The sequence below is a fragment of the Falco naumanni genome, chromosome 7 (genome assembly GCF_017639655.2).
Source record: "Falco naumanni isolate bFalNau1 chromosome 7, bFalNau1.pat, whole genome shotgun sequence".
Taxonomy (NCBI): domain Eukaryota; kingdom Metazoa; phylum Chordata; class Aves; order Falconiformes; family Falconidae; genus Falco; species Falco naumanni.
In genome coordinates this window covers 51,896,524-51,920,659 of record NC_054060.1, presented here as the reverse complement: position 1 = coordinate 51,920,659, position 24,136 = coordinate 51,896,524, and the positions used below count along the sequence as shown (strand labels likewise).

Genomic DNA, 24,136 nt, shown 5'->3' with positions numbered 1-24,136 from the left:
TTGTGTAAAGCCGACTGATCCAGCAGCACACAAATCTGGAAGTGACAGTCACAGAGCCACAAGCCCCGTCTGTAAAACTAGCTGGTGTATCTTCAATTCGATTTCCAGATGTCTTCTGCACTTCAAATGCCCCTTGGGATATCTGTTGCCTTCACCGCAATCATCTAGAAGCCAGCTGTGATAAATTCTGCAGCTATGTAAAACAGGAACTCAGCTCAGCTCTCTACCTTGTCATCACACACTCGATTCCAAGTGAGGATGCAAATAGGTCAGGTGCTCCTTATGTATTTTTCTCCTTTCTTCTTTGCTCACCAGGGCCAAGAAGTGCCCATTTGTGCCAGACCCCATCGGCTCCTGCGCCTGCCTGGCACAGGCCCAGCACGGCCGCTGGCGTTATGTGCTGTGTGAACAGAGGGGCCCGACGGCTGCGTTAAACCCATCACCTCGGCTTTAGCGACAGCCCAACGCTACCGACACTGAGAACCCAGGTTTGTCGGTGCTTTACGTCCCTTCTCAAAATGGCTTCCAGATGAAGCAACACACCGTGCCTTCCCTGCCCCGGGCCCGCACCGCCGCACGCCCCCCTCCCCGCACACCGGCTGTGGCGTGCCGTCGCCCGTTGCCCACCCCGGGCCGGGCCGCCACACAGAGGCGAGCACCCCGGCGACCCCCATCCTGCGCACCGGGCAGGGCCTCGGCAGGGCCCGGTGACGGGGGCAGGCGGCCGCGGTACGGAGCCCGGGGCTGGGCCGCGCCCCCCACCCTGACCCACATTCTCCGGGGGAGGGGCGGGGCCTCCGCCCCCGCCAATCGCCGCGCGGCACCAGCGTCACGCGGGGCGGCCGTGACGCGCGGGGCCGCCTCCATTTCGCGGCGCAGCGGCGCGGCAGTCCGGAGCCGGCCGTCGCGGAGGGAGGAGCGAGCTGCCCGCCCGCCGAGCGCCGCCGATTGCCCCGCGCGCCCGCCCGGCTCGGCCCGCACCGAGACCCGCAGCCCAGGTTCGTGACAGGCCGGGGACGCCGCCGCGGCGGAGCGCCGGGGCCCCTCCGCGGAGCGCAGCGCCGTGGGCGGGTGGCGTCGGGGGAGCGGTGCCGGCGGCGCAGGGGGCTCCCGGCCGCGCAGCCGGTCGCCTCTCAACCTGCGTCACGTTTTCTCGCTCCCCGGCCTGACGCCGGTGCCCTTTGCGGAGCGGGCGCCACCGTTGGGCGCGGCCCGGGCCGCCATTTTGTGGCGGAGCGATGGCGTTGGCTTTTCTTCCCTGGCTCGACGGGGAGGGGCGTGGCCGCGGCGGGCGGGGGCGAGTTGTGGGCGGGGCTCGGCGTTCCCATTGGCCCGGGCTGAGGCGGAGTCCACTTGGCTGCTCCCCATTGGTCCGGAGCGGGGGCGAGGCCGGGCCGCGGGCCTGATGCGGACTGCGGCAGGGCGGGCGGCCGCGCGGGGCGGGTGCGCTGAGTCAGCGGGCGGGGCCGGGGGCGGCGGCGCTGACGGGCCGGGCGCCGTGTCTCCCGCAGCGAGCTCCGCGCCAACAGCCATGAGCGGCTGCCGCGTCTTCATCGGGAGGCTGAACCCGGCCGCCAGGGAGAAGGATGTGGAGAGGTTCTTCAAGGGATACGGCCGCATCCGGGACATCGACCTGAAGAGGGGGTTTGGGTTTGTGGTGAGTGCGCCTCGCAGGCCTCCGCGGGCCCTGCCCGTCCGTGGCGCTCGGGTCTCACGCGTCCTTCGTGTGCACGAAGCTGCTTTTCATGATAACGCCATTGACGTGCTCAGCCAAGTGTACCGTGTGGCAAACGAGCGTTGGTTAACTTCCCAGAGGTGTAATTTTTTTACTTTTACGTTTTTGCTATGGTGGTTTTGCAGGAGTTTGAGGATCCGAGGGATGCAGATGATGCCGTCTATGAACTGGATGGAAAAGAGCTTTGCAGTGAGAGGTGAGGTATTCTTAGTTCATGAATGTATAAGCTTGTATATCTAAAATAAGAAGCGAGTCGATTTTAACTTGCAGTGTGCTACCAGTATTGCTTAAACTCTTTTGTGGTTGGGATTTTTTTTTCTCCGACAACTACAACTGTGAAGGAATATGTGAGAAGAAAAATGTAAAAATGTATGGTTTTCCATTTCTGCTTTTCTCCCCCCCAGGGTTACAATTGAGCATGCAAGAGCACGCTCTAGGGGTAGAGGCAGAGGGAGATACTCTGACCGTTTTAGTAGCCGCCGTCCACGTAGTGACAGGAGGTATGTATGTATAGCTTTGAACTGACACGATTTACAAAAGAATACAGTGGGCGCATCTGGTCCAAGAACTTGAACGAAAATGAGATATTAAAAGGTATTAATTGCCTTTTCAGTCAGTCATTTGGTGTGGCAGTAGGTGGGATCGTGAGGTTTGCAAGTCTTCTCAGATAAGCTTGTTGTCTTTATGCTCCATCCCTGAAGTACTTAATGCTTGTCCTAGATTACTCAGGGCATTACATAGTTAAGTTGTAGCAATGGTGATCTGCTGGTATGGGTTATTGGTACAGCCTTTGTTAATATTCACACGGTTATATTTTAATTACTAATGAAAGTCTCAATTCGTTATTTCCAAACAGAAATGCCCCACCTGTAAGAACAGAAAATCGCCTCATAGTAGAAAACTTGTCTTCCCGAGTCAGCTGGCAGGTTTGTTCAAACACGATTAACTATTTTGACTTCGTTTAATGGGTATGTAATGTAATTATTTTGTAAAATAAATAATTTAAATTAAATGTAATTTGTTAAAATTTTAATGTAATTAATGTAACTTTAAATAATGTAATTTAAATATCTTGAATGAAAACTAGTTAATTTTAATTTTTTAATAATAATGTATATATTTGAGGATATATATTTATTTTTTTCTTGTTTTTTAAATCCATTTTAACCACATATTAAACCCTTTATTTGCCAGCCTATCTGTGTCGTTGGCCTTATGACGAGGAGTGCCTGTGGGTTATCCTAATCGTTCTGTCTTGGTCACTCTTGGTTGGGCCTGGTTGACTTTCCAGTCAGCTCCTACAATGTCACTTGGCCACCTCTAGATCTGTGTTTGCCGGTCTAGATGTAATCGATGCACTCCTTAAAGTGCCACATTGCAGCGATCCCAGAGCGTTAACGAGATCTGATTCCTAAGTTGAGAGCTGTTCTTCCTGTAACGCTTCCGAATAAAGAGGTCCTGGTCGAAAAGAGTTGAAAGATACGAAATTAGGTGGTCGTTGGAATCCTGATCGCAGTAAAGTGGTCCTTGGTAACATCAAGCATAGAGAATGTCTGGATCCATCAATAGTCTCCTAATAGGGAGGGCAGTGCGATTAATGGCTTCCATCGACTGGGTAGTGTTCGTCAAGTGGGTGGCGAAGAGCCAGTCGGGCATATATCATGACGGTATCTCCGGTCGCTTAATGCAGTTTGCTGCTTGGCTAGCCTAGGGAAATGTTAATAAAGGTAAAGTAAACTATATTTTTAATGACATATGGGGCACAAAATAATTGGTGTTACGTAAATGTAATTCTGTATGCATATAAGACTTGTAATGTAAATGGAGACTGAAATAGTTCAAAAATATATGGGTAGTATTTCACACTCAGTCCAGTATATATACAAATGTAGTTTTTATCTCTCTTTCTCTCTTTCTCTCTCTCTCTCTCTCACTCTGTATAATCTTTGTAGACTAATATTTTCCTTAATGTTAAGACGCTTTATTAGCATTTTGCTTAAAGCAATATGCTTTTTTCATTTATTTCGTGCCCTGATAATAGATAATTCAATTTTGATAGAATACAAGTATGGCAATTGCCATGTTTGTAACTTACCTAACATCTTCTCTTCCAGTAGTCATAAGTTTCTTTTGTTTGCTTGTAACTATTATATAGATATAGATAAGTGTATAGATAAGTTATTCCTTTCACTTCTTTGTATAACATAACTGGTCTTGTGTTAGGATCTCAAAGACTTCATGAGACAAGCTGGGGAAGTAACCTTTGCAGATGCACACAGACCTAAGTTAAATGAAGGGTAAGTCTCTAAAAGCATCTCTTGAAAGCTGTAGAGTGGTATTTCTGTGTGTAATACTTGGGGAGGGGAGCTGGCTACTTTCAGTGCTCAGCAGCTGTTCATGGTTTAATTTAGCTACCCTTTGAAAATGTATTCTGTGGTATTGGGGGAGGGGAATTCCTTCAGTTCATATTTGAGTTCCAACAAGAGATGACTGCACTGCGCATGTGAGGTTTTTTGAGTTATTCTCCCTCTGCCCCGAGTGTATGTTTTGCTCTAGTATCAAAAATACCACTTGTAATAGTGAGTTCTTGCATTTTGGGTTTTTTCCTGTAGGGTGGTTGAATTCGCCTCTTACAGTGATTTAAAGAATGCTATTGAAAAGCTTTCTGGTAAAGAAATTAATGGAAGGAAAATCAAACTAATTGAAGGCAGCAAAAGACACAGGTACAGATTTCTCTTCTTTTGAATAATGCTTAAATATTCATTGAGAAGGCAGTGACCAGGCAGCTGAACTGGAGACCAGGGAAATGCCTGGTCATTGCGGTCTGTGACGCTTCGTTGCTAACACCAGTGCTCTTTTGTTCCCTCAGTAGGTCCAGAAGCAGGTCACGGTCTCGTAGCAGAAGCTCATCCAGGTCCCGTAGCCGTTCCCGGTCCCGCAGCCGCAAGTCTTACAGCAGGTCAAGGAGTAGGAGCCGTAGCAAGTCTCGATCAGTTAGTAGATCTCCAATGCCAGAGAAGAGCCAGAAACGTGGTTCTTCCAGTAGATCTAAATCCCCATCATCTGTGGATCGGCAGAGGTCTAGATCGAGGTCCAGATCTGTTGACAGTGGCAACTGAACTATAAGTAACTTGCCCTGTGGGCCCTTTTTTAAACCATACTTGCTAAAACTTGTGGTAAGTATGTGACTTTCTGTGGGGAAGGGTTTGGATGGGGAGGGGGGAGGGATGGGGGAACTTTGTAGATGTGGACCATGGTGGGAAGGGTTATTGACTAATTGTATTAAATGTTTTTTGATAACCCTTTTCTTGCTCACATTTTTTGTGAATGTCTGAAGTGTATAGTTTGTGTATACCGGCAGAGCTCTTTATAACTAAAGCAGACAACTTAAAATTTTTGTACTCCAAAAAAAGTCATCTGAACACTTAATTCCCAGTATATTCAACTGTGAATAGCAACTCAGAACATTAGTTTAATATTTCAAATTAAACTAATAGCTTTAGGCATCTAAGAGCTCTACATGTGCTGTACATAAAGCTTTATTTCAGAGGGTATTTTTTTGTGCTTTTGAATCATTGTTTCAGTTATAGGTCAGCAGATTAAGTGCTGGTCGGTACTGGTAATAAAACTTTATTCTAAAAGCTTTTCATTTAATATGACTTGCACTACACTACGATAATGCCCATTTTACTGCCCTGTGGTAATAATATTCTATAAAGCACCCTAATTCTTGATACTTAAGAATTAAGTAGCTCAAATAAAATATAAAGAAACGTGTCTCCGCCTCTGGTGTGTTTCTCGGTGTTAATAAACTGTGACTGCGCCTCATGCTGGACAGTGTTAAAATGTTTCTTAAAGATGGGTCTGCGGCAAAGGGTTCACTTGAGTGTTTCGGGCATGGGGAGAACAAACTTTTAAGTAGCGTTGTGCTCTGTCCTTAGATGTCTTTATGATCTGAAACAAAAACCTTGATAATAAGGAGAATTGTGCCATCATAGTTCATAGCAAAAAGTGGAACGGACAAGTCATTTATGTTCTGATCGCTTGGGATAATGAGTGTGGACTGTTAAAGATGGCTGTAGTCGGCGTACTTCGTTATAGTGTGTGTGCACGTGTATGAGAGAACATTGAGATGTGGATAAAGCATTTTTGTAGGTGTTAGTCCTCTTCTGGAGGAAGAGGAGGGATTTTTGAGTTGGTGGGTGGGAGAATGGCAGCAGTGGTACCCTGAAGTTCTGCCTTCTAGTGTTGGCCTTACAGGGGCAGCAGCCCTCTGCAGTCCCAGTACTTCTCAAGCCTTTGCCCAAGTTACAAGAGAGAGCTTTAGAACTTAATTTAAAAATAAAACATGTTTTCTTACGAAGCGCTTTACGAAGCTGCTCTAGTAATCCACTGAGACTTTTAAAAAGATCTTTGGAGCCTGGGCCGGGCTTTGGGTTAGGTGCAGGGAAATGCAAGGTGGGGCTGCTCGTGGCGGGCCTTAGGGAGGTTATTCATTTGGCGTCCGCAGGCCCTGCTGCACTTCTCTGTGCTGTTGCAGAGTTCTGTTCCAAGCTAAGGAATGAGAAGGAGCTTTTGTGCCTTGGGAGTCTGCCCGTTACAGTAGCACTGTCTCAAACAGCCACGCGCTCCTGGGAGCTGGCGCCGAGAAGTGGTCAGACTGAGACAGCTAATGGGATTATTACCAGTCAGCTTTAGGCAGCGGGAGCCTTCGTCCTCAGAGGCTGGTAGTTCAGCTGCTGGGTCACGCTACGAGGCGTGGGAGAAGAGAGGTTTAACCTTCAGGGGTAAAGGCAGCATTGACACCTGGGTGTAAGGTTAGTTGCCTTATCTCAAGGAGGTTGATCCTACTTGAATGATTATGGGCATCTTTGTATAGGTGGGGCTTTGCTCCAACTGGAACCCAGGTGGCTGTAGGCGCCCGGTGATTGAGCAGGGGGTGGTGATTTTGGATGCTTCCCTCCCTCAAGCTAAATACGAAGTGCTACCTGCTCTATAAATAGTTCCATATTGTGTGTCAAGCACACCGCTTGCCCTGCAAGCAGCATGGATAGATGTCTGTGTTTTACTTGGGGAGCTGGCTGTTGTGAAAACAAATTTAGAGTTCAAAACAAACTTCCAGGCTTTGCGTTATGGAGGGTTATATTAATTTCTGGCCATAAATGATTGTGTGTTTATTCAATGACTAGTTTATTAAGAGGGTTCTTGGTACAAGCCTGTCTGTTCTTAGTTGAGATGGATTACCTTGGGTTACAGTGCTTACTTTGGTGTTAATGTCTGCGATGTCCTGTCTTCCCTCATACTCCTATTTGTAGCGTGACAGTGGCTAGATGGTGTCCTAAACAGGTGGTGTGTTCAGTTCCCCGACTTACAAAACAAGGCACGTTCGAGGCTCACCTGTTCTCAGAGGTACGGCTTGCTGGACCCCAGCTCGACCTACTAAGGCAGTTGGCGTAGCTGTGTTGAGTTTGTGCGGTCTCTGCTGCGTGGAGAGCCGTGGTACGCCACCGCCGCGCTGTGCTCGGGTTTTGGAGAATGGGAGTGACCAGCAGTCCATGTGCTGCTTAGCTGTGACCTGGGTCTTGGTGGCTCCTGCAATGAGAAACCTTCACACCTCGTCTTGGGTCTTTGTTAGAGAAATAACATCAATCTTCAACAGTGTCTTCAGGAGCTGCCTCCAGCATGTGTCGGTGGGACAATTGCAGGTAAGTGAAATTAAAAAAGGCAACTGATACGGGCAGTGATTTCATACGGGCAAAACTGGGGGCAGTCGCTTGGGAGTGTGGCCATAAGCCTCTCCAAAGGGTTGTCACGATTACTGGGAAGTCTCCCTTGTGGGCCTGCAGGGAGAGGCTTGGTCTGGAACGAGGTCTTTGGGAAGTAACGGTGAGGGTGCAGATAGCTCTGTGGTGGTCCCTTTGGCCCAAAATGAGCATCTAGATAAGTCTCACACAGAACTGCTGGAGACCTGCAAGCTGGCTGCTGAAGGTGGAGCTGGGACAGGTTGCGACAGCAGCTGCTGCAGAATCTGTGTGTGGTGGTTTCCTGGTTTCCCACTGTTTCTCCAGGGTCTTGACACTGCTTTCATTTCTTGAGCACAATCTGTGTCAACACCTGCACAGGTTGCTTTTGCTGCTTCTGAAAAATAATGCAGGTGAAAATAGGCAGTTCTGAAACCAGGTCATGGAAGGTTTGTGACACAGTTACATTGGTGTTGCTGGGTGATTAAAGCAAAAGGAAGGAACTTTGGAAGTCCTGCTGAAATACTTAAGTCATTTTGTTTCCAGTCATTTATGACTCGGTGCTGAGGAGAGGTTCTGCAAGGCAGGAACCTCTGCAGTGCAAAGCCATGCTCACTGCGGCACAGTGGTGTTGCTTTCAGGACCTGAGGTGCTCTGCACCGTGTTCCAGCCAGGGGTGCAGGCATCGCCCAAAATCTCCAAGCAAGCCCCAAGGGGCAGCTTTTACCCACCCCAGAGTGGTGCCTGCCTTGTGGTTTCAGTACAAGGCCGCACGGCATCACGTGCGCTCAGCGCTCTGGTGTGCAGGGAAACGAGCTGGGCAGCTGGTGGCGGGGCAAGCAGAGGGACTAAACGGGTGCCCGGTGAAGATTGTTCCTCCAGCTGCTGTAGAGGTGACCTCTGCTCATCGCTCCCCTGCTGCTCCCTGTCCCTGGCTGTAGAGGGGACGCACTTCCCTGTGTCTGCCATGCTGGGGGATGCCATGTTGCCTGCCTCATCGCCAGGTGCTGCACTCCCCGATCCCTCTGCAGGTTTTGCCTTCGTTTAAGGCATTTATTGCCTTCAAATAGACCTGAGCCAACCCCTAGTTCTGGTGTGGGGACTCTAGAAACCATACAGAGCTGAAGATACTAAACTAGAGCAAAGTGAATGCCATTACCTTACGTGTCTGTGGACGCGGCTCTAGGAGGCTTTAGTGAGATTACCCGCTGCTCCATCCCTTCCTGACCGAGCGCCACGAGCGACAGCACTTTTCAGTCCTTCTGCTTCAAGAAAGTCCTTCTCCCTTGGCAAAATCTTGTCCCCTGCTTGCAGAATATAAAGCCTGGGTCTAAAAGAGCCTTGCAGATAGGGAGGTTGTTATGGCAGTTGTGTTGCAGGACTGGGGGAAGGATTTTAACCAGGGAGGTTTGCTGCAATGTGGCTGAGCTCTAATCCCTTCGCTGAAGGGCGTTGTCATGCTGCGGTGGTGTGTCCATTGCTCCTGTTCCTCTGGGAGCTCAGCAGGCTCGGCCTCTCCAGCCCCATTGCTCTGGGAATGTCGCTGGCAGTGGGCAGGAACGTCTGAGCCATTCTCCCCGTTCCTCCTCACTTGCTCTTGCTTGGTTGGGAGCTTTGTTTCCCAGGCTGGCAGCCAGGCCAGGAAAGCACCGACAGCAGCTCTGGAGCGCGGCACAGGCATCCCCCACGGCACGGAGGAGCGGAGCCTGCAGCAGTGCGGGACGGGACGGAGCTATGCCGGCGGCTCCCTGTGGCTCTGCATATCCCCTCTGGCTTCTCCTACACCCTTGGAGCACCCCACCACCATGCCAGGGGACAAGGGCCCTTCCTGTAAATCACAGGTGGTGCTTGGGGACCTCTGTGTCACTGTGGTGGCCTAGCCTTACTGCTGGGGCCCTGGCTAAGCAAGCGGGAGGAGGTGGCCTGCAGTACTGCACACGTCCCGTTTTTCCTTAGGCACCTGCACGATTTCCAGGCACAAGTAAGTGCTGGCCAAGTAGCACATGGGCAAGATCCATAGGAATTAGGGGAAAATGCAGGAGCAAAGCCCACAGCAATTCCTTCTTTCCTTCCATCTCTCCCTTTGGGTTTTTTTCCTGCAGATCCCCAGCCTTTCTAAGGAAATGCTTGCTTTCGCTGTGTTTGCCTTTTAACTGTTCACTGAATTTTGTCAGAAGATGCGAAAAGGGTCAGGTCAGGCAATTAAGTGGTTATAAAGCGTCACTGCCTCGGTGGTGCTGAGGTGGCCCCTGAAAGCTCAGCGCAGCTCAGGTCTTTAAAAACGATTTTTAAAACAATGATGTTGTAACGCTCTCACCCTTTGTCTTTACAGGGCTGTAGTAAGAATGTTTCAGCGACCCCAATAATTAAAAAAATGTCTGCTCGTTGTTAGCTCTTCAAGCATTCCCACTGGTTCCTGGTAGTTAACGCAGGAAACGCCACAGGAGCCAAGGGAGAGACTGGTTGAGAGAAGCAGAATAAATTAGGATCATTATTCCACCCTGATTCATGCTGGGACATCCAGTTGTTTTACATCAGCACTGGAGCTGGGCTTTTACATTCAGACATGGCCAAAGAGCCGCATCTCGGCTCTAAAGCTGCTGCTGCCTGTGGTGGGGCCTGGGAGGTGGGACTGCCGAGGGGCACGGCTGGAGCGGGGAGCAGGATCGCACCCCGGGAGGGAGCAGGGCCCGGGTGGTGCATGGCCGTGCTGCTAGCAGCCCACCATGGTCTGCTGCTGGCCTGGTGGCCACATCATCTACCTCCGTTCAGAGGGGGCTTTGGCCCTGGAGAAGCTGCCCGTTAGGCGGGTGAGCCCCGAGTTTCATCCTTAGGCAATGTGCCTTTTCCTTCCCTTGGCTAATTCCCGGCTCAGTTCTTAAAAGGTAAATTCTAGATGGTCTCTAAACGGTCTTCTTTTCCCTCACAGCTCAAACACACTCTGGCAGCTTGCCCACCATGCGAACGCCTTTGCTCCTGCCTGTGCCCCCCCGCTTCACAAAGCCGAGCAGCTTCGCGAAAGGTCCTGCACAGCTCGTGCCACGTGAGGGCAGTGGTTGCATGCCCGGAGCATCCTTGCGCTCTCAGGATGAAAGTGCTAAAACAACAAAGTCCCACCGTAGGGTATCGTCGCTTAGATCGTTTTTATTAAGTCAGATACTTCCGAATTCAGAGATATCATCTAGCACAACAGGCATCACGGGATGCTTAACAAACATGAGGCATTAAAGGCGATATTAAAAAAAAAAAGTATACAAGCTTGCAGACTTTGTTGGAGCTCAAAATGAGCTGTGTAGTGGACGACTTTTTTTTTTTTCTTTTTTTTTTTTTTTCCTTTTTTTTTTTTTTTTTTTTCCTGGAGTCGGTGCTTCATGCTTTCAGAATGCAGTTTCATAAATTCACCTGATAAATATGAAATGGCTCACATGCCCCTTTCAGTGGTGGGGAGCTGCTGAGGTCTGGTTTTCAAGTTTGGAGTTGGCACTGTCATCTCTTCTGTGTTTTTACAGATTTTAATGTAACGAGCTCAGCCTAGTGGTTGCCCAAAGGCTGTACTTCAGCAGACGTGCCTGACAGGAGCAGTAGTGACTTGATTTGTGCCAGATTTCACCCTGTTGGCCCACAATCCAAGACATGACCTTGGCATTGGTGCCCGTATTTTTGCTCAGGTAAGGTTTTCTCACTGTATGGTTATGTGCTTGGCTAATCAATTTGCTCATTTCTGTGTGATTTTGAGGCAATTTGCCCACCACAGCCCTGCCCACATGGTAGGCACTGTGCTGGAGCGGTTGTCAGGGGGCTGAAGAGGGACACCTTCTGCAGGGGCAATCACAACTTGTCATGACTTGTTCCAGCTGTGGCTCCCCCATGCCACTGTTCTGGTTCTATCCATGTTTCTTCAGGTCTGTCATGCAGCCCAGTTAAATGGCATGCCCTCCAATTAAAATCTAGGTCTGGTCTACCCACTCAGGGGAAAAAGTTGTGTTTAGGGTGGTGGTTAGCTCTGCTTGGGTCTGAGCTCCCTGCAACAGGGTCAGAAACGAGAACCAATTGAATGGGCTTGTCTTGAGATGCAAACTGCTCACCACCTGGCGTGGAGCAGGCTGGACACAATCTGCCATGTACCACTGGCCAGGGCAGCTGTAGCTTGATGCTGTGGTGATGGTCACACTTCCCTCTCCTCACCCCCATGCTGGGTGCCATCATGTTGCCATGCCAGCTCCATGTTGGCGATGGCTACCTGGCACGTCACGGGGAAGGGGCACATCTGGAGCAGGATGGGGGGAGGGGGGGGCCGGAGAGGCTCCCCCGTCTCTGCACAGTGCTGCTGGCTCCCTGCAGCCAGGCTGAAAGCCCTGCCATGATACCAGCAGCCTGCCCCTGAGGCTTCCCACAGCCACTGGCATGTGCTGGAGATGGGCGGCAATGCCAACCACAGTTCACTGCCCAGCTGTATCTGCTGCAGCATCCTGGCACAGCTGGGTGCCTCGCAGCAGGGTGGTTGGGATCCCGCACCCCTGCCTTCCCGGTGGCAGCCGTGCCCTATCCCACATTGCCGGGTGTCTACTGGCTCCCTGCCCCAGCAGCACTACTCTCTTAGTGGTCCTGAGCACAGTCAGGAGTCAAAGTTGTTTTTATTTATTCAAATCCCATTTAGCATCCATCAGGCTTAAAAATCCCATGACTACCCTGCTATACAATTTTGTTTGATAGGAAAATAATTAATTTTGCAATTAAGCTGTACCCAGAACAGATGATGTAAGAGCACTCCGTATGGGCTGAATTAGCGCCTGCTGAGACACAGCGCCAGCATCTGTCTGGTTTACACTGGTGACACTTATTTTAAACAGCCAGAGAAGGGGACAGTGCACCCTCCTGTGATTTTACTGACGGCTTCATCTCAGCTGGAGACCCAGAGAGCACTCAGCACTGTCAGCTGGAGCACAGTCCAGTCAGTCTGCAATGAAAAACAAGCTTACTCTCATGTCTCTTCTCCATGTTAGGGAGGTTGTTTTAAATTTGAGTTTGCTGGCCAGGTGGGCATTGCTTATGCCTCAGGTAGTGTGGGGAGCTCTGGAGAAAGAAGTTGCTGCCAAAAGCATGAGGCATTTCAGCCACTGAGACTAATATTTCTATGAATTCAGTACATTGCCTCTTCCTCCAACTTTATAGAGCGAGTCTTTCCACCAGCACCGTGAAGTGCCAAAGGGCATTGGCAACCGGGAAGGGTCCTGCCCCATCCTTTCAGTGGTGTTACTACTCTAAGGGATTTTAAGTTACTCCAGACAGAGAGCTCTGTTTCTGGAGGTGGGTGATTTTTATGGTTAGCCATAGATTTCTGGCCACTGTGATAGCTTCTCCATTTTCCTAAGGAGCCCGTAGCAGCCAGTGCAACATGGTGGTACGCAGGAATGGCTCTGTTTTGCCTTGGTGGGGAGCAGTCTGCAGGTCTGGGGCAGAAACCCCCCTGCTGACGGGTTGAGGGGAGCACTGGAGGCATCCCATGTTCCCCGATACAGAGGATGGCTCCAGTTTTGCTATCCCTGCCCACAGGAAGGGTGTCGACATGGAGCTGCAGCAGGTTCACCTCAACGGTGGATGTTTTTTTGGGGGAACTCCATAGGAGGAAGTGTGTTTGTGTCCGTGATGCTTATTTTCCCTGTGGGAAAGGAGACATTGTTTATTGTCTATTGTAGTCGCTTGTTTACTACGTAATTAGTGGGTCTAGTTAATCTTGACTGTTTCATTTCCTTAGGGGCCAGTTATCAAAGACAGCTTCATAAAAAATTGACAGCTTAAGTTCCTTTGAAACTTTGGTAAAACGCTGGCCAGCAGGACCTTCCTTAAGCCTGTGTCTGGTGTGTATAGCCTTGGCTATTGCTCTCAGTTTCATGGGAGACATAAGCCTTGTCTGCTGTTCTTCTGACTTTTGCAGGGTGATACCTTCAGAAAATGCTGTGTTTTCTCTGGGTCACATGAGGACCCTCTTTGGCATGAGCTTGGGAGAGCTGATCTGGGCAGCAGAAGGTTCTCTAGTCCCTTGTCCAGGTTATAGCTGTGGATGTCATACCCTTGCGAAGGGCAACCACACCTTGAGCGGAGGCAACTGTGCTTCATTTTTATCAAAGCTTATATTTTGAATAATTTCATTGGGTAGATTATGCTTGAGTTCTAACTGTGTAGCTTTAAACTGCTCCATTAGTGACATAAGCTAGCCCCCCTTCCTACATGATGGACATGAAGATTTAATAAAGGAGATGGTTAGGAAAGTGGGAAGTAAGAAATAAGGTAGTTGGGAATAGCTAAGGATTAATGAAAGAGTCAAAGACCTTTACGCAAAGCCCAGGGGAGAACCAGGAGGTCTATGAGAAGGCAGACTCATCACCCAGTCTTTCCCCTCCTGTTGCTCCCCAAGCTCCCATCTGAAGGGCAGCCAAATTGCCTTCATAAGGGAGAGAAATTCCCATGTCAAGGAGGCATGGAAAATACCACCAGGGTTTAATCTTAGAAATGAGTCCCCAGGTGGCTGTGTGGGAGACTTCTAAAAAGAATGTAAGGGCCAGGCTACATAATGGGGATTAACTCCAAGAAGGTGCTCCTGCAGGCACAGAGCGGCAAGTGCTGCAGAGCCGCTCACCTCAGTGCCTGCATGTGAGGGCTCAGCGGGAGAGCCAGGGGTTCCCTTGCAGTGCCAGAGGACAGCATCTCGTGCTCTTCAGTGCCTTAGCAGGTGTTGGTGAGATGCCAGCAAAGCCTAGGTCTTGACACAACTCTGGAGACCGCCCTTGAGCTGCTGAGATAATGCTCCAGCCAGCAACCAAGCAACTTGAGCCACCTGGCAACTTTTATCCTCACCTCCAAATTAATTTTGGTAAATTATCTGTCGACATGCTGTCCCCCATACCCTCCTGTCCATCAGCTTTGTTCCCTCCCTCTGTCGCTCAACAGCCATCATCCTTCCCAGCACAAGGAAGAAAAATCTCTTTTTTGGAAAACAAAAAGAAAAAACAATTTAAGTGATGCAGTCCAAAACAGAGCTATGTTTGAGCGTGTAGCTGACCTTGTAGGACCAAGCTGACCCTTTGGAGTTCGAGGGCTTGTAAGGAGGAAGGCAGTGCTGCCACAGTGGAGCCCATGGCTTTGCCTGGTTCTGGTCTGCTGCTTTGGCAACCCTTGCATCATCGGCTACGGTGCCTGGGAGTGACCTTGTCTTTCTGCACTCTTACTCTTGTGGTTACTCGTGGACTTCTCAGGGAAGCTGTAGACTGTGCCTGTCAGAAGGTCAGACTTCTCTCTCTCCCATAGGCAGTGCAGAGCTCCCCGAGAGGCAGAAATGGCTGCAGCAGCCACACTGCGCTTGTGCATGAGGCTCAGGACCGAGAAAGTCGTTGAGGGGATGGCTGAGGTTGCTCTAGATCTTGCCTCCTGCTTTATCACTGCCTCCTGTGTGGGAAAAGCAGTGGGGAAAGCTCCTGAAGTGATCCAAGCTTAATAAGAGATGAACATAGCACATTCTTGTCACAGAAAGGTTTTCTTTTAAGCTTTGATTCTCGGCGGCCACGGAAAGGCTGGTGTGGAAGCCTGAGCGTGCCAGCCCGAGGGAGCACCCGGAGGAGCACGGGGGACAGCAGGCCTTCGCAAGCGGCAGTGCAGCTGAGGTGGGGCACCTGAAACCATGGCCCAGGGGATGTTTGAAGCCTGGCCATCCCTGGGTCAATCCTGGACTACTGGCCAAGGTCCCCCATGATCCACAAACAGTCAGTGGAACAATCCTAAATAATTACCGGGGTGTACAGCAGTACTTGGATATGGTCACCTGTTTGTTTAAAGGGCAAGCTCCGTGACCGCTCAGTGATGTGGTTATGCCACTGCTTTTTAGTTTGGATTTAGGGGGGGACATTTTTTTCTTACCTCATTTCCTTTTTCTTCAACTTGCACCCATTGCGACGGGACCCTGATTCAGCCTAGAGAGGCAGGACATGCGGAGGTTACGGTGCTCACTTGCTGGGGAAGGGAGCTGGACCTGTTTCCTTGCTGTAGGTCACAGGCAAGCAAGGAAACAGGTCCATTTGCCTCCCGTTGCCTCCTGCCTGAACTGAGACGTTGGCCTTTCTGCGTGATGCATGTGGGCCACGAAAAGTTCAAGAGGGCTGTTAGAAAACCTTTGCTTTTTTGTGTAATTTACGCATCTGCCTTCACCTTTTGCAGCTCCGCAGGCCCACGTGTGGCTGAGCTCTGCCCAGAGCAGCACCTCTGGGCTGCTGGATCCCGGTCTGGGGAGCAAACATATTCCTTGTCCTCCTGGATGTTTTGCTGAATTTCTGGGCTGGTGGAAAACTCATGGGTTTGAGTTCCACTGATGCACTAGGCACTGTTGTCTTTTGTTTATTGGCGTTCCTGTGGTCAGCCCCTGTGCTCAGGCTTGTCCAAGCACCCAGGCAATGGTGGGCCAAACCCAGCAGAGCAATGCTTTTGTCTTGCTTTAGAGCAGGACACAATTATTAGTGGCGCATTTTTATTTCCATTTGTTCATTCTGACAGCAACCAAAGGAAGCCGTTTTCTCTACAAGAGGATGTTTCAGCAAGTGTTATGGTAAAGCTAACAGGATCAGTGCAAAAGAGAGTATCACGTTCTCTTAAGGGCAGCAATCGATAATCAGACTGTCACAAGCCAGATCCTTTCAAGAAGCAGGAGAGCAAGTCTGCACTCAGATCAGCCTTTAATCTTGGAGGATCATTGAGCTCTTTACAGGCTGATACATTTTCCACTGTCTATCTGCCCCGTAACACAGGTATCCCTGTAAAGACATACAGCAGTTCTTCCAGCGCTTTCAGAGATGAAGGAAGTAAGTTGGATAGCGCGCTCCTGCCCTTTTGGGCAACACATTTCTGTACGGATCAGGCTAAAGATGGAAGGTCAGGTCTGAGTTTGACCCTGGATAATGTTTCCCAACCTTCCCTGCTCCGTGAACAGCAGCGTCCCTGAGTACACAACATGCTCTTGGAAACCGCGTGTTCCTCTGGTTCCCTTAGCCTGGAACAGCAGCCTCAGTTTTAACTTTTCTGCAGCCCTTGGCTGCAAGCAACATTGTTCTCAGAGGCAAAATGTCACTGAAGACCTGCTCTTCATGCTGGAAAATAAAGTAATTAAGCAATGTGATGTTTGTTAAAACAACCAAGTATCTTCTAGACGTTTTTTGCACAACACTGGGAAAAAATGGTAAGAGGCATGTATACTGCAGGGTGTTCATTCTTGAGATCTCCAGTATTCCCTCTTCTCCTTATTTTAGTGTCAGTCTTTTGATCTTTGCTGTTTGCCCCAAAGCTGTGGGCATTAGATGAGCTTCTTAACTTTATTTTGTAACAAAAAATGAAGAAGTTTGTAGCCCTCAGGGATGTGGAGAAAAGTTTGAAAATGCGGTCATAAAGTTCAAGAAACCAGAGTGCAATTAGGAAAAGCTCAAACATTTATAATTTTCTTCAAAAACCAGAACAAAACCCCTTGTCATTTTAAAACCATGGTTCTCTGGAGCCTGACGCATAAATTTTGAGTATGTGGGGTTAACAGTGCTGGAAAGGATGATTTTTTCTGCCCAGATCATGCTTTTCTACTGGGAATTTTATTGACCAGCTACTTTAACTGTTTCTGCACATCTTTCTTGGCTGGCCTCTCCTGCAGCTGAGGAGCCCTTTCCATCTCTGGGGGCTTGGAAGGACATCTGGAGGTGGTGGTGGCTGAGATTGCCCCCATGGCAGAGGCCAGGCTGCCCAGCATGGGTGCGTCTGGCCACATGCTTCAGACCTGCCAGGCAGCAAAGCTTCTCCAAGGTTTTGGAGCCTGCTGTCCTGGCAGGGAAGGACCTAGGGAGCTCACCAAGGGCAGCAGCACTCCTTGTCCCCTGCTCAGTCGCAGCCGGGGGCTGTGGCTCCTCCTCTACAAACCAACAGCTTTGCTTGGAGGATTATCTCTAGCTTGCAAAGCTTGCTGGAGGGATGTGATCTCCCCTGAGGACTCATGAAGGGAAGGGGCTCTTTCCTTTAGAGGCTTGTTTGCGTGGCATGGTGGCGTCTGCAAATGGGGCCCCCAGTGTGACCCTGGGCTTGGCAGGGCACAGAAAGGCATGGTACCTTCCCCAAAATCCCACAGGGATGCAGTGCCAACACTGGTCTCTTCCCTCTGCTTCTCCTGTCCTGAGCCACCCTCCCTCGGACGCTGTTCTTTCATATTTTTAGAAAGCACATTTTATGTTTTTCAGCGCTAGCTTTGCACGTCAGCAGCCACCGCACAATGAACTCTCAGGGGCCCGTTTATTTTGCAGGCAACGGTTGCACCCCGTGACAGTGTTTTCTGCCATGTCGTCAAGGCACCCTGGGTTCTAGCTGCTTCAAAATGGCAGCCTATTTTTCAGTGTCCCAAGCCCTGCCTTTAACCAGGTCCCCCATGAACCCATTTTAATAGCTCCTCTCGGTGATCTGTTTATCCCCCAGTGCTTTCAAGGGAAACGGGAAACGGCTTGTTCCTGCTTTAGGGGCTGATGCAGCAACACGCTGCAAGCAGCCCCTTTCTCTGCCTCCCTTCCAGCTTTTTGGGGGAGTCCTAGTTTCATCCGGCATGAGTCCCTTGCAGAACTGAAGGGTTTGGGGGCTGGCCGGGCTCACTACACCAAGTTCTTCGCTGTGTGGGCGCAGCCTAGTGCATCCTGGGCAGAAAGATACCTGCAGTAGGGAAATTATGCTTTGGACTGCTCAATCAAATAGAGTTTTGAATTACAAAAAGTGAAATGTCAGCCCTCTGGATAGAGGAGGAGCAACAACGAGCAGGGCTTTGTTCTGCAGCTATAGGATGACCATGGAGGCTGGGGGAGCCATTATCACTTTTTGCCAGAGAAGATGGAGAGTCCAGTAGAAAAAGCCAGAGGCTGCAGCCTGGCTGGGCAAGTCTATGATCTCCCTCGCTAGCCAGGATGACCTCCCTCACTGGCTGGGCTTGGAGACTGACAACTATCCTCAGATATGACTTTGCTCCCCCTCCCACTGGCCCCGCTGTGTACGCCCACATTAACATCGTGTACCCATAATTTCCCACAAAAATAGCTTGTTAGAGTGAGTTGGTTTCTTCACTCCCCCTGTTGGAAACACCTGTGATTCGTGTGGCCACTGTGGAACGCTCTTGGCTAACCTGTACCCTCTCCAGCTAAGCTTTCAGGGCTTTGAATGTTTTCACATTTTCCTAGCCAGGCTGAGCACCCTTCCAAATCGTCAGCCTGACGCCACCCGCAGTGATTTATGTTCCTTGAGAAATGCAATTGCAACTATTTCCATTAAGAGAGGCCTCAAAACCGTAAGTGGCTCCAAAGTTGTGAAGAATGCCCTGGTCTGGGACTGCGGTGCCCTTGGCTCCCTAAAAATTGCCTGTTACATTTTCCTGAATTTGGCTGTATCCAGTGCTTCAGCTAGAATGGTGTTTTTACTTCCAGCACGTGCGTGTGTGCAAGGCGCACTATCTGCTTACCCCGATGTGGTGCCCACACCTTCAGTCTCTACCAGAACTCCTTTCTCCCACTAAGGCTTCTCCCTAAGTAAGCATCTCTTTCGGTTTGCCCTGTTCCTTCCTGTATTTGCTCATCCACTTTGAAAATAAGCTTTCCAGAGCCCAGGATACTGTTGGTGTTTATTTTGGCCTTGTTCAGGGTTTTGCTAGCAAAGATGACACAATTCTGGCATGGTTCTTAGGACAACGCACTTTATTTCAGACACTAGCAAACCCTAGCTCGCACTTAGCATGTGCAAGCTGCTGTGCAGTGCTGCATTCACCTACCAAGGTATATAAGGGCTAATGATAATGTTGCCCAGAAGGCTAACACATCAAAGGCCAAGGAGCAGTTAAAATGTATTACGAGCTGTTGGCAGCAATTGTGAGGATATTCATGTGTTGCTGGTTTGGACAGCCCGAGTAAATGAAAACCCTCTGGATTAATTGGTACACACTAAAGAGATTTGCAGGAAAATGGAAGCTGATGGAAGATGACAAACACGGGAAAATACAGATAGCTGGATGTGCTGACCTGAGGTGGGGCACTGCTGATTAACTTGTGGCTCCCTACTGTGCCCTGGGCAGCTGAGCAGAGCTGGGGGTGCCCCACCAGCAGCTTGCCTGGTGCTTTGGTGGGAGGGGGCTGAGCCCCACGGGCAGCATCTGCAGCGCTGCTATTCCAGCAAAGTGGAGCGGGTAGTTAGAGGTGAGACTTACCAGGTGTCTTGTGACACCTGGACACCACGGGAGAAGAGTTTAATTATTTTTAATGATGTGGGGGCTGGGAGGAGGGAGAAGAGGCTGTGTGGTGCATGTGGTGCCTGGTGTCACAGAGCAGCTGAAGCTGGGAACTTCAAGATCAATTTGCACAGAGACCACTGGCTGAATGGGATGACAACCAGCATGAGGAATGTTGAGTGATACAATTCCATCTTCTACTAGGACACCCATATTCAAACTACTACTATGTGTTTTATTAATCATGCTTCAATTATACAAAAAAGGGCATCTAACCTAAGTGTCACAGTGACAGCCATACAAACACCAATCATACCAGCTTATTCACTTGCTAATTGACTAGCTGGAGCAGGACCACCACCTCTCACCGCAGCACAGTCACACCAGCTCAGTCATGCCCTTGCAGACCACCTGACTGGTGATCAGGGCAGGGTCCTGTGCTGATGACAGTGGGCAACTGGTGCTGGTTTTTCACCAGTCTGCATTGGGGCTGCAAGGGCAGAGGGTCCCTGTCTTCTCTCTGATCAGCAACTGGGTTCACCAATGGGTTTCCAAAAGAATTTCCCAAAGCCAACCTTCCATGACCTGTGCTTGTATCAGTGATCTCTCATCTGGACATCACATGGGTCATCCCATCAGGTACTGCCTCAGTCCTTTTGCCATGATCTTACCTGGTGGTTGCTGAATCTGGTAGATTGCACTTTTCTGTGGTTAGTCTTAACCAGACCCTTCACAGTTTGGTTGGCTTCCTATTCTGTTGCACCAGTTCCCCTGCAGCACAGCAGTTGGCTTCATTCCTGTACCCAACATCTTAACTCCACGCTTCGCATATTTCTCTCTCGCAAATTTGCAGAATCCTTGTTGTAGGAAGAAAAGCACAGAAGGTGGTGTGCTTTTGGTCACCTGGTGGTTTACAGGCCCTTTCTCCTCATGTTATCTGCCCAGTGTGTGGAAGAGGCTGCTCAAACTGGCGGGTTCTCCCATCCACATGTCCTTCTGGCAGCTGTGTGAGTGTGGTGGGGATGGAAGGTAAAACAACATGGGATGGGGGCAAATTCCAGAGGGGCCTTTCTCTGTCCTTTTCTTGAATATGCTTAGGAGAAAATTATGTGAGTAAAGAGTTGGCAGAAAGACAGAGTAGGAAAGCCAATGCTGTATGCAGTGGTACCTGTGCAGGTAGGATCCTCGTCTCCCTGAAAGCTTGACTCCTGCTGACCCAAGTCTGACAGGCTCCCATCTTGTCTCTCAGCTCATTATCACAGATGATTTAAAGCATGGCTCAGCTCTGCAGCCTCCATCGCCGCCCGTCCCACTGTCCTGCTGGCAATCTTCTACATTCCATAGGCATGGCAGGAAGGGCTTTTTCTGCTTGTGCCAGGGAGCATTGTAGCAGGGTGGGATAAGCAGCAGCTTCTACACTTTTTTCAAATAGCAAGTGTATAAGAATGAGCACCGCCAATGTATTTCTGACATGTTCCTGAAAAATTCCTTGCTTCTCCCATAAAACTGAGACATAGGTAAAGAATCTGTTTTCAGTCTTAAAGCTAAAGACAAGAATCAATTTTTGAAGTCTGTTTTTAAAGCAAATTGCATGGTAATTTATACCTTTAAACTGAAGCTCTCATCCTTGAAAAAAAAGAGACCATTTCATTTTTGGTGACTAATGATGAAGTGTTTTCTAAAGGTGACTAAGCACAGCACAAAGACTCCTAAATATGTTTATTAGCTTATTAAACATAATTAATTGAATCTAGTTGCTAATATTAGCTATGCCTTTGCAAGTGAAAAGCACTTTTGGTTAGCTAGACAGTTTCTTATCAAAGAACAAAAATGCAACATTAAAACATATGCAGCTTACTGAATAATCATGTTATTTGTCAGACAAGCAGAAGAATCATCACTAAAGTGCTCTCAAAGTGCCAAATTGGGTAATATACATAATTAGGCCCCATTTGATTAGATATGTGCCCATGGTAACAGCCACACTCATGATCCACGTATTAGTACAGCCTTGAAATAATCTTCAAGGGGGATGGCAACAGAGCACATCTGAAGCTTCACTGGGGAGACTTTTGGAACATAACCTACATGCCAATTTCCTCTGATCCTGTAGTTATTCTTTATTTTATCTTATTATCTTTTATTTTTAAAACTGTGTGCCTGGTTCTCAAAGGTGATATACTGCTTCCACGAAATGTCACTACACTTTTACCCCTAAAAGGAAGAACTCTTGATCATCTGCATCACATTTTAAAGCCTAAAACCTTCCTATATTTAGGGACACATCCCAGCAATTGGCAAGGCTGCTGCAAGCTGTTCCTAGGAGGTGGGAACAATCATCACCTGGAAGCCAGCCCATCTCAGATCCACTCTCCTCTCACGGCCCAGGACAGCCCGGTGATGGATAAGGCCATCTGGATGTTCTTTATGCTTTTGCACGAGCCTCGTGAACAGACTGCAAGGTCTCAGAAAGAAGATTGATTTTGCATCAGATCCAAGCCTCTGAGAGAGCCTGCAAGCGCTGAGCTACTGCCAGCCCACAGGGAATGAGTCTGGAGGGTACTGTTTGGGTAACAGCGGAACCCAAGAGGGTTTGTTTAGCTGTAGATGCAATATGAATTGTTCCTGCAGTTTATTTTTACGTTTAGAGGGTGAATGAGTTTGGAAGAGTTGGAAAGAATCAGAGAATTAGCAGAATGAATTCTTATTAAGGGTTATTTATACAAAATGAGAGAAATATATCTCCTGGTGCAACAGTGTGTGTCCAGGCTGATGAGAGTTGCTGCTTTTGCAGTAACGCCTACTGGGAAATATTTAAAAGAAGCTTTTTCCCCCCAGTAAGGAAGGGACCAAGATATGGAAAAGTTCTCCCACATGAAGGCACTAGAGAAAGACTGGTCTGTAGCAGGGAAACCTAGGCAACGGGTGCTGAGGGTCTGGCAGGAGAGGAATGTGGGGCCCCAGTCCTGGCCAGTCTGGTCCAGAGAGCTAAAGTGTACATGGCTGGTCTGCTCATGTCACCTACCCCACCAGTGCAATGGAGCCATAGTGTATGCACGTGCAGATACCTCGCCCTGTAGAAACAGGATAGGACCTGGCGTAAAGGGACCCTGATTGAAGATACACAATTGAGAGCAAATCAACACTGAAAGGCTGTGAAAAGTAAATGCACAGGGATGATTTAGGATGCCTTTTAGCTTGTGGGAAGAAGAGGGCTATCCCAAGCATGTGGGAAACACAGAACAGCTAAAAAGCTTTGGCAGGGGAGAGCACAGGGGAAGACTTTATTCCCTGGTTTGGCTGTTACCTGGCACAGAGATGGGGAGCAGTTTCTCCAAGGGGCCAGTAACGCAACCAGCCATGTTTACAGCCTTCAGCTGCAGAGCAAGAGCACTGTAAGTCATGTCTGCACAAAGTCATCGAACTGTTACTAGATGCAGTGTTAGGATTGCACCTACTGAGGTGAAAACAGACCTGTGGATTCACCTCGGGCATGCAGCGCCCGATTAGGAGTGTGTCACCTTTCTCCATATTAGCGTGCTCTTAACCGCGCTGGGGGGACATGATCCATAATCCTCAGCAATATAAATTAAGATCACTGCTCAAATTATACTGAAGTTGGGAAATTCCTACACCCTTCTGACTTCTCTTTCAGTAAGTGCTGTTTTTATCATTGCTCCCCAAAGCAGGAGATTATTCAAACCAGTTTCTCGCTGTTGACATTGGCACCAAACAGGTGTGAAATGGGTCAGAACAAACCCTGTGTCTGCCCTGGCCGAGAGTGGCAGGACTCTAAAGGGAACTGTGTTGTGTGTGAATCCTGCAGTGATGGTAGTGATGGCTGTGCCAGCATTAAATACCCTGGTTTTAGGGTTCCATGTGGACAGCCATCACTTATGTTTGACAGTGCACTTCTACTGTGTATGCTCAGGCACTTGAGACCTCCTGCAGACTGAAGGGCATTCTCTGGTCGTGGAGCTAGAGGTCTGGCAGCTGTATGGGTGGTGAAACCGTCCGGCGAGAGGCCTGGCGGTGCCACTGAAAGGCACAGTGGATGTACTGTGTGTGTGAGTGAGTGCTCACGCACACATGCATGTACAGCCAGTATTGGTCCCTCCTGTGATAAATGATTCTAAGTAGAGCTATGTGAAATTTTGAATTTCTGCTTCTGTTTTACAGAACAGAACAAACTAGGGCAAAAAAATAGGAAAAAATTGTTTGCTGGAATTAAAATAGTCATGTTCATAAATGTCTCTGTGTTCTGTTTTGACATTTTTTGGATCAAAGTGAAGCATTTTGACGTTTCTGAGGTAGGAATGTTTTGTTTCAATTTGTTGAACTGACATGAAATGTTTCGTTTCAAGTCTGCTTAACATTAAAGTAGGCAGC

General features: G+C 49.1%; 1 protein-coding gene and 1 long non-coding RNA gene across 3 annotated transcripts; both read left to right on the top strand.

Moving 5' to 3' along the window:
• Positions 1-863: 863 nt before the first annotated feature.
• On the top strand, positions 864-5,512 carry SRSF5 (serine and arginine rich splicing factor 5). 2 transcript variants are annotated; one of them, XM_040601586.1, is made up of 8 exons: positions 864-998; positions 1,512-1,657; positions 1,861-1,931; positions 2,140-2,235; positions 2,592-2,661; positions 3,959-4,032; positions 4,348-4,458; positions 4,608-5,512. In XM_040601586.1, exons 2-8 carry the CDS (start codon positions 1,532-1,534, stop codon positions 4,852-4,854), a joined length of 795 nt encoding a protein of 264 aa, XP_040457520.1. In that variant the 5' UTR covers positions 864-998; positions 1,512-1,531; the 3' UTR covers positions 4,855-5,512. The 2 variants fall into 2 exon arrangements, with proteins under 2 accessions (XP_040457520.1, XP_040457518.1); XM_040601584.1 differs by having other exon boundaries at positions 4,605-5,512.
• A 1,231-nt stretch (positions 5,513-6,743) lies between these two features.
• On the top strand, positions 6,744-23,925 carry LOC121092014. Its single transcript, XR_005829146.1, has 3 exons — positions 6,744-7,440; positions 10,986-11,144; positions 22,026-23,925. It is a non-coding gene; the product is annotated as an uncharacterized LOC121092014 (long non-coding RNA).
• Positions 23,926-24,136: the final 211 nt, after the last annotated feature.

Excerpts from the sequence above, each read along its gene's own strand:
- SRSF5 (XM_040601584.1), top strand. The coding sequence starts at position 1,532 with ATGAGCGGCTGCCGCGTCTTCATCGGGAGGCTGAACCCGGCCGCCAGG. Across the intron at positions 1,658-1,860 it reads AGAGGGGGTTTGGGTTTGTG|GAGTTTGAGGATCCGAGGGA; the intron begins GTGAGTGCGCCT and ends GTGGTTTTGCAG. Across the intron at positions 4,459-4,604 it reads GAAGGCAGCAAAAGACACAG|TAGGTCCAGAAGCAGGTCAC; the intron begins GTACAGATTTCT and ends TTGTTCCCTCAG.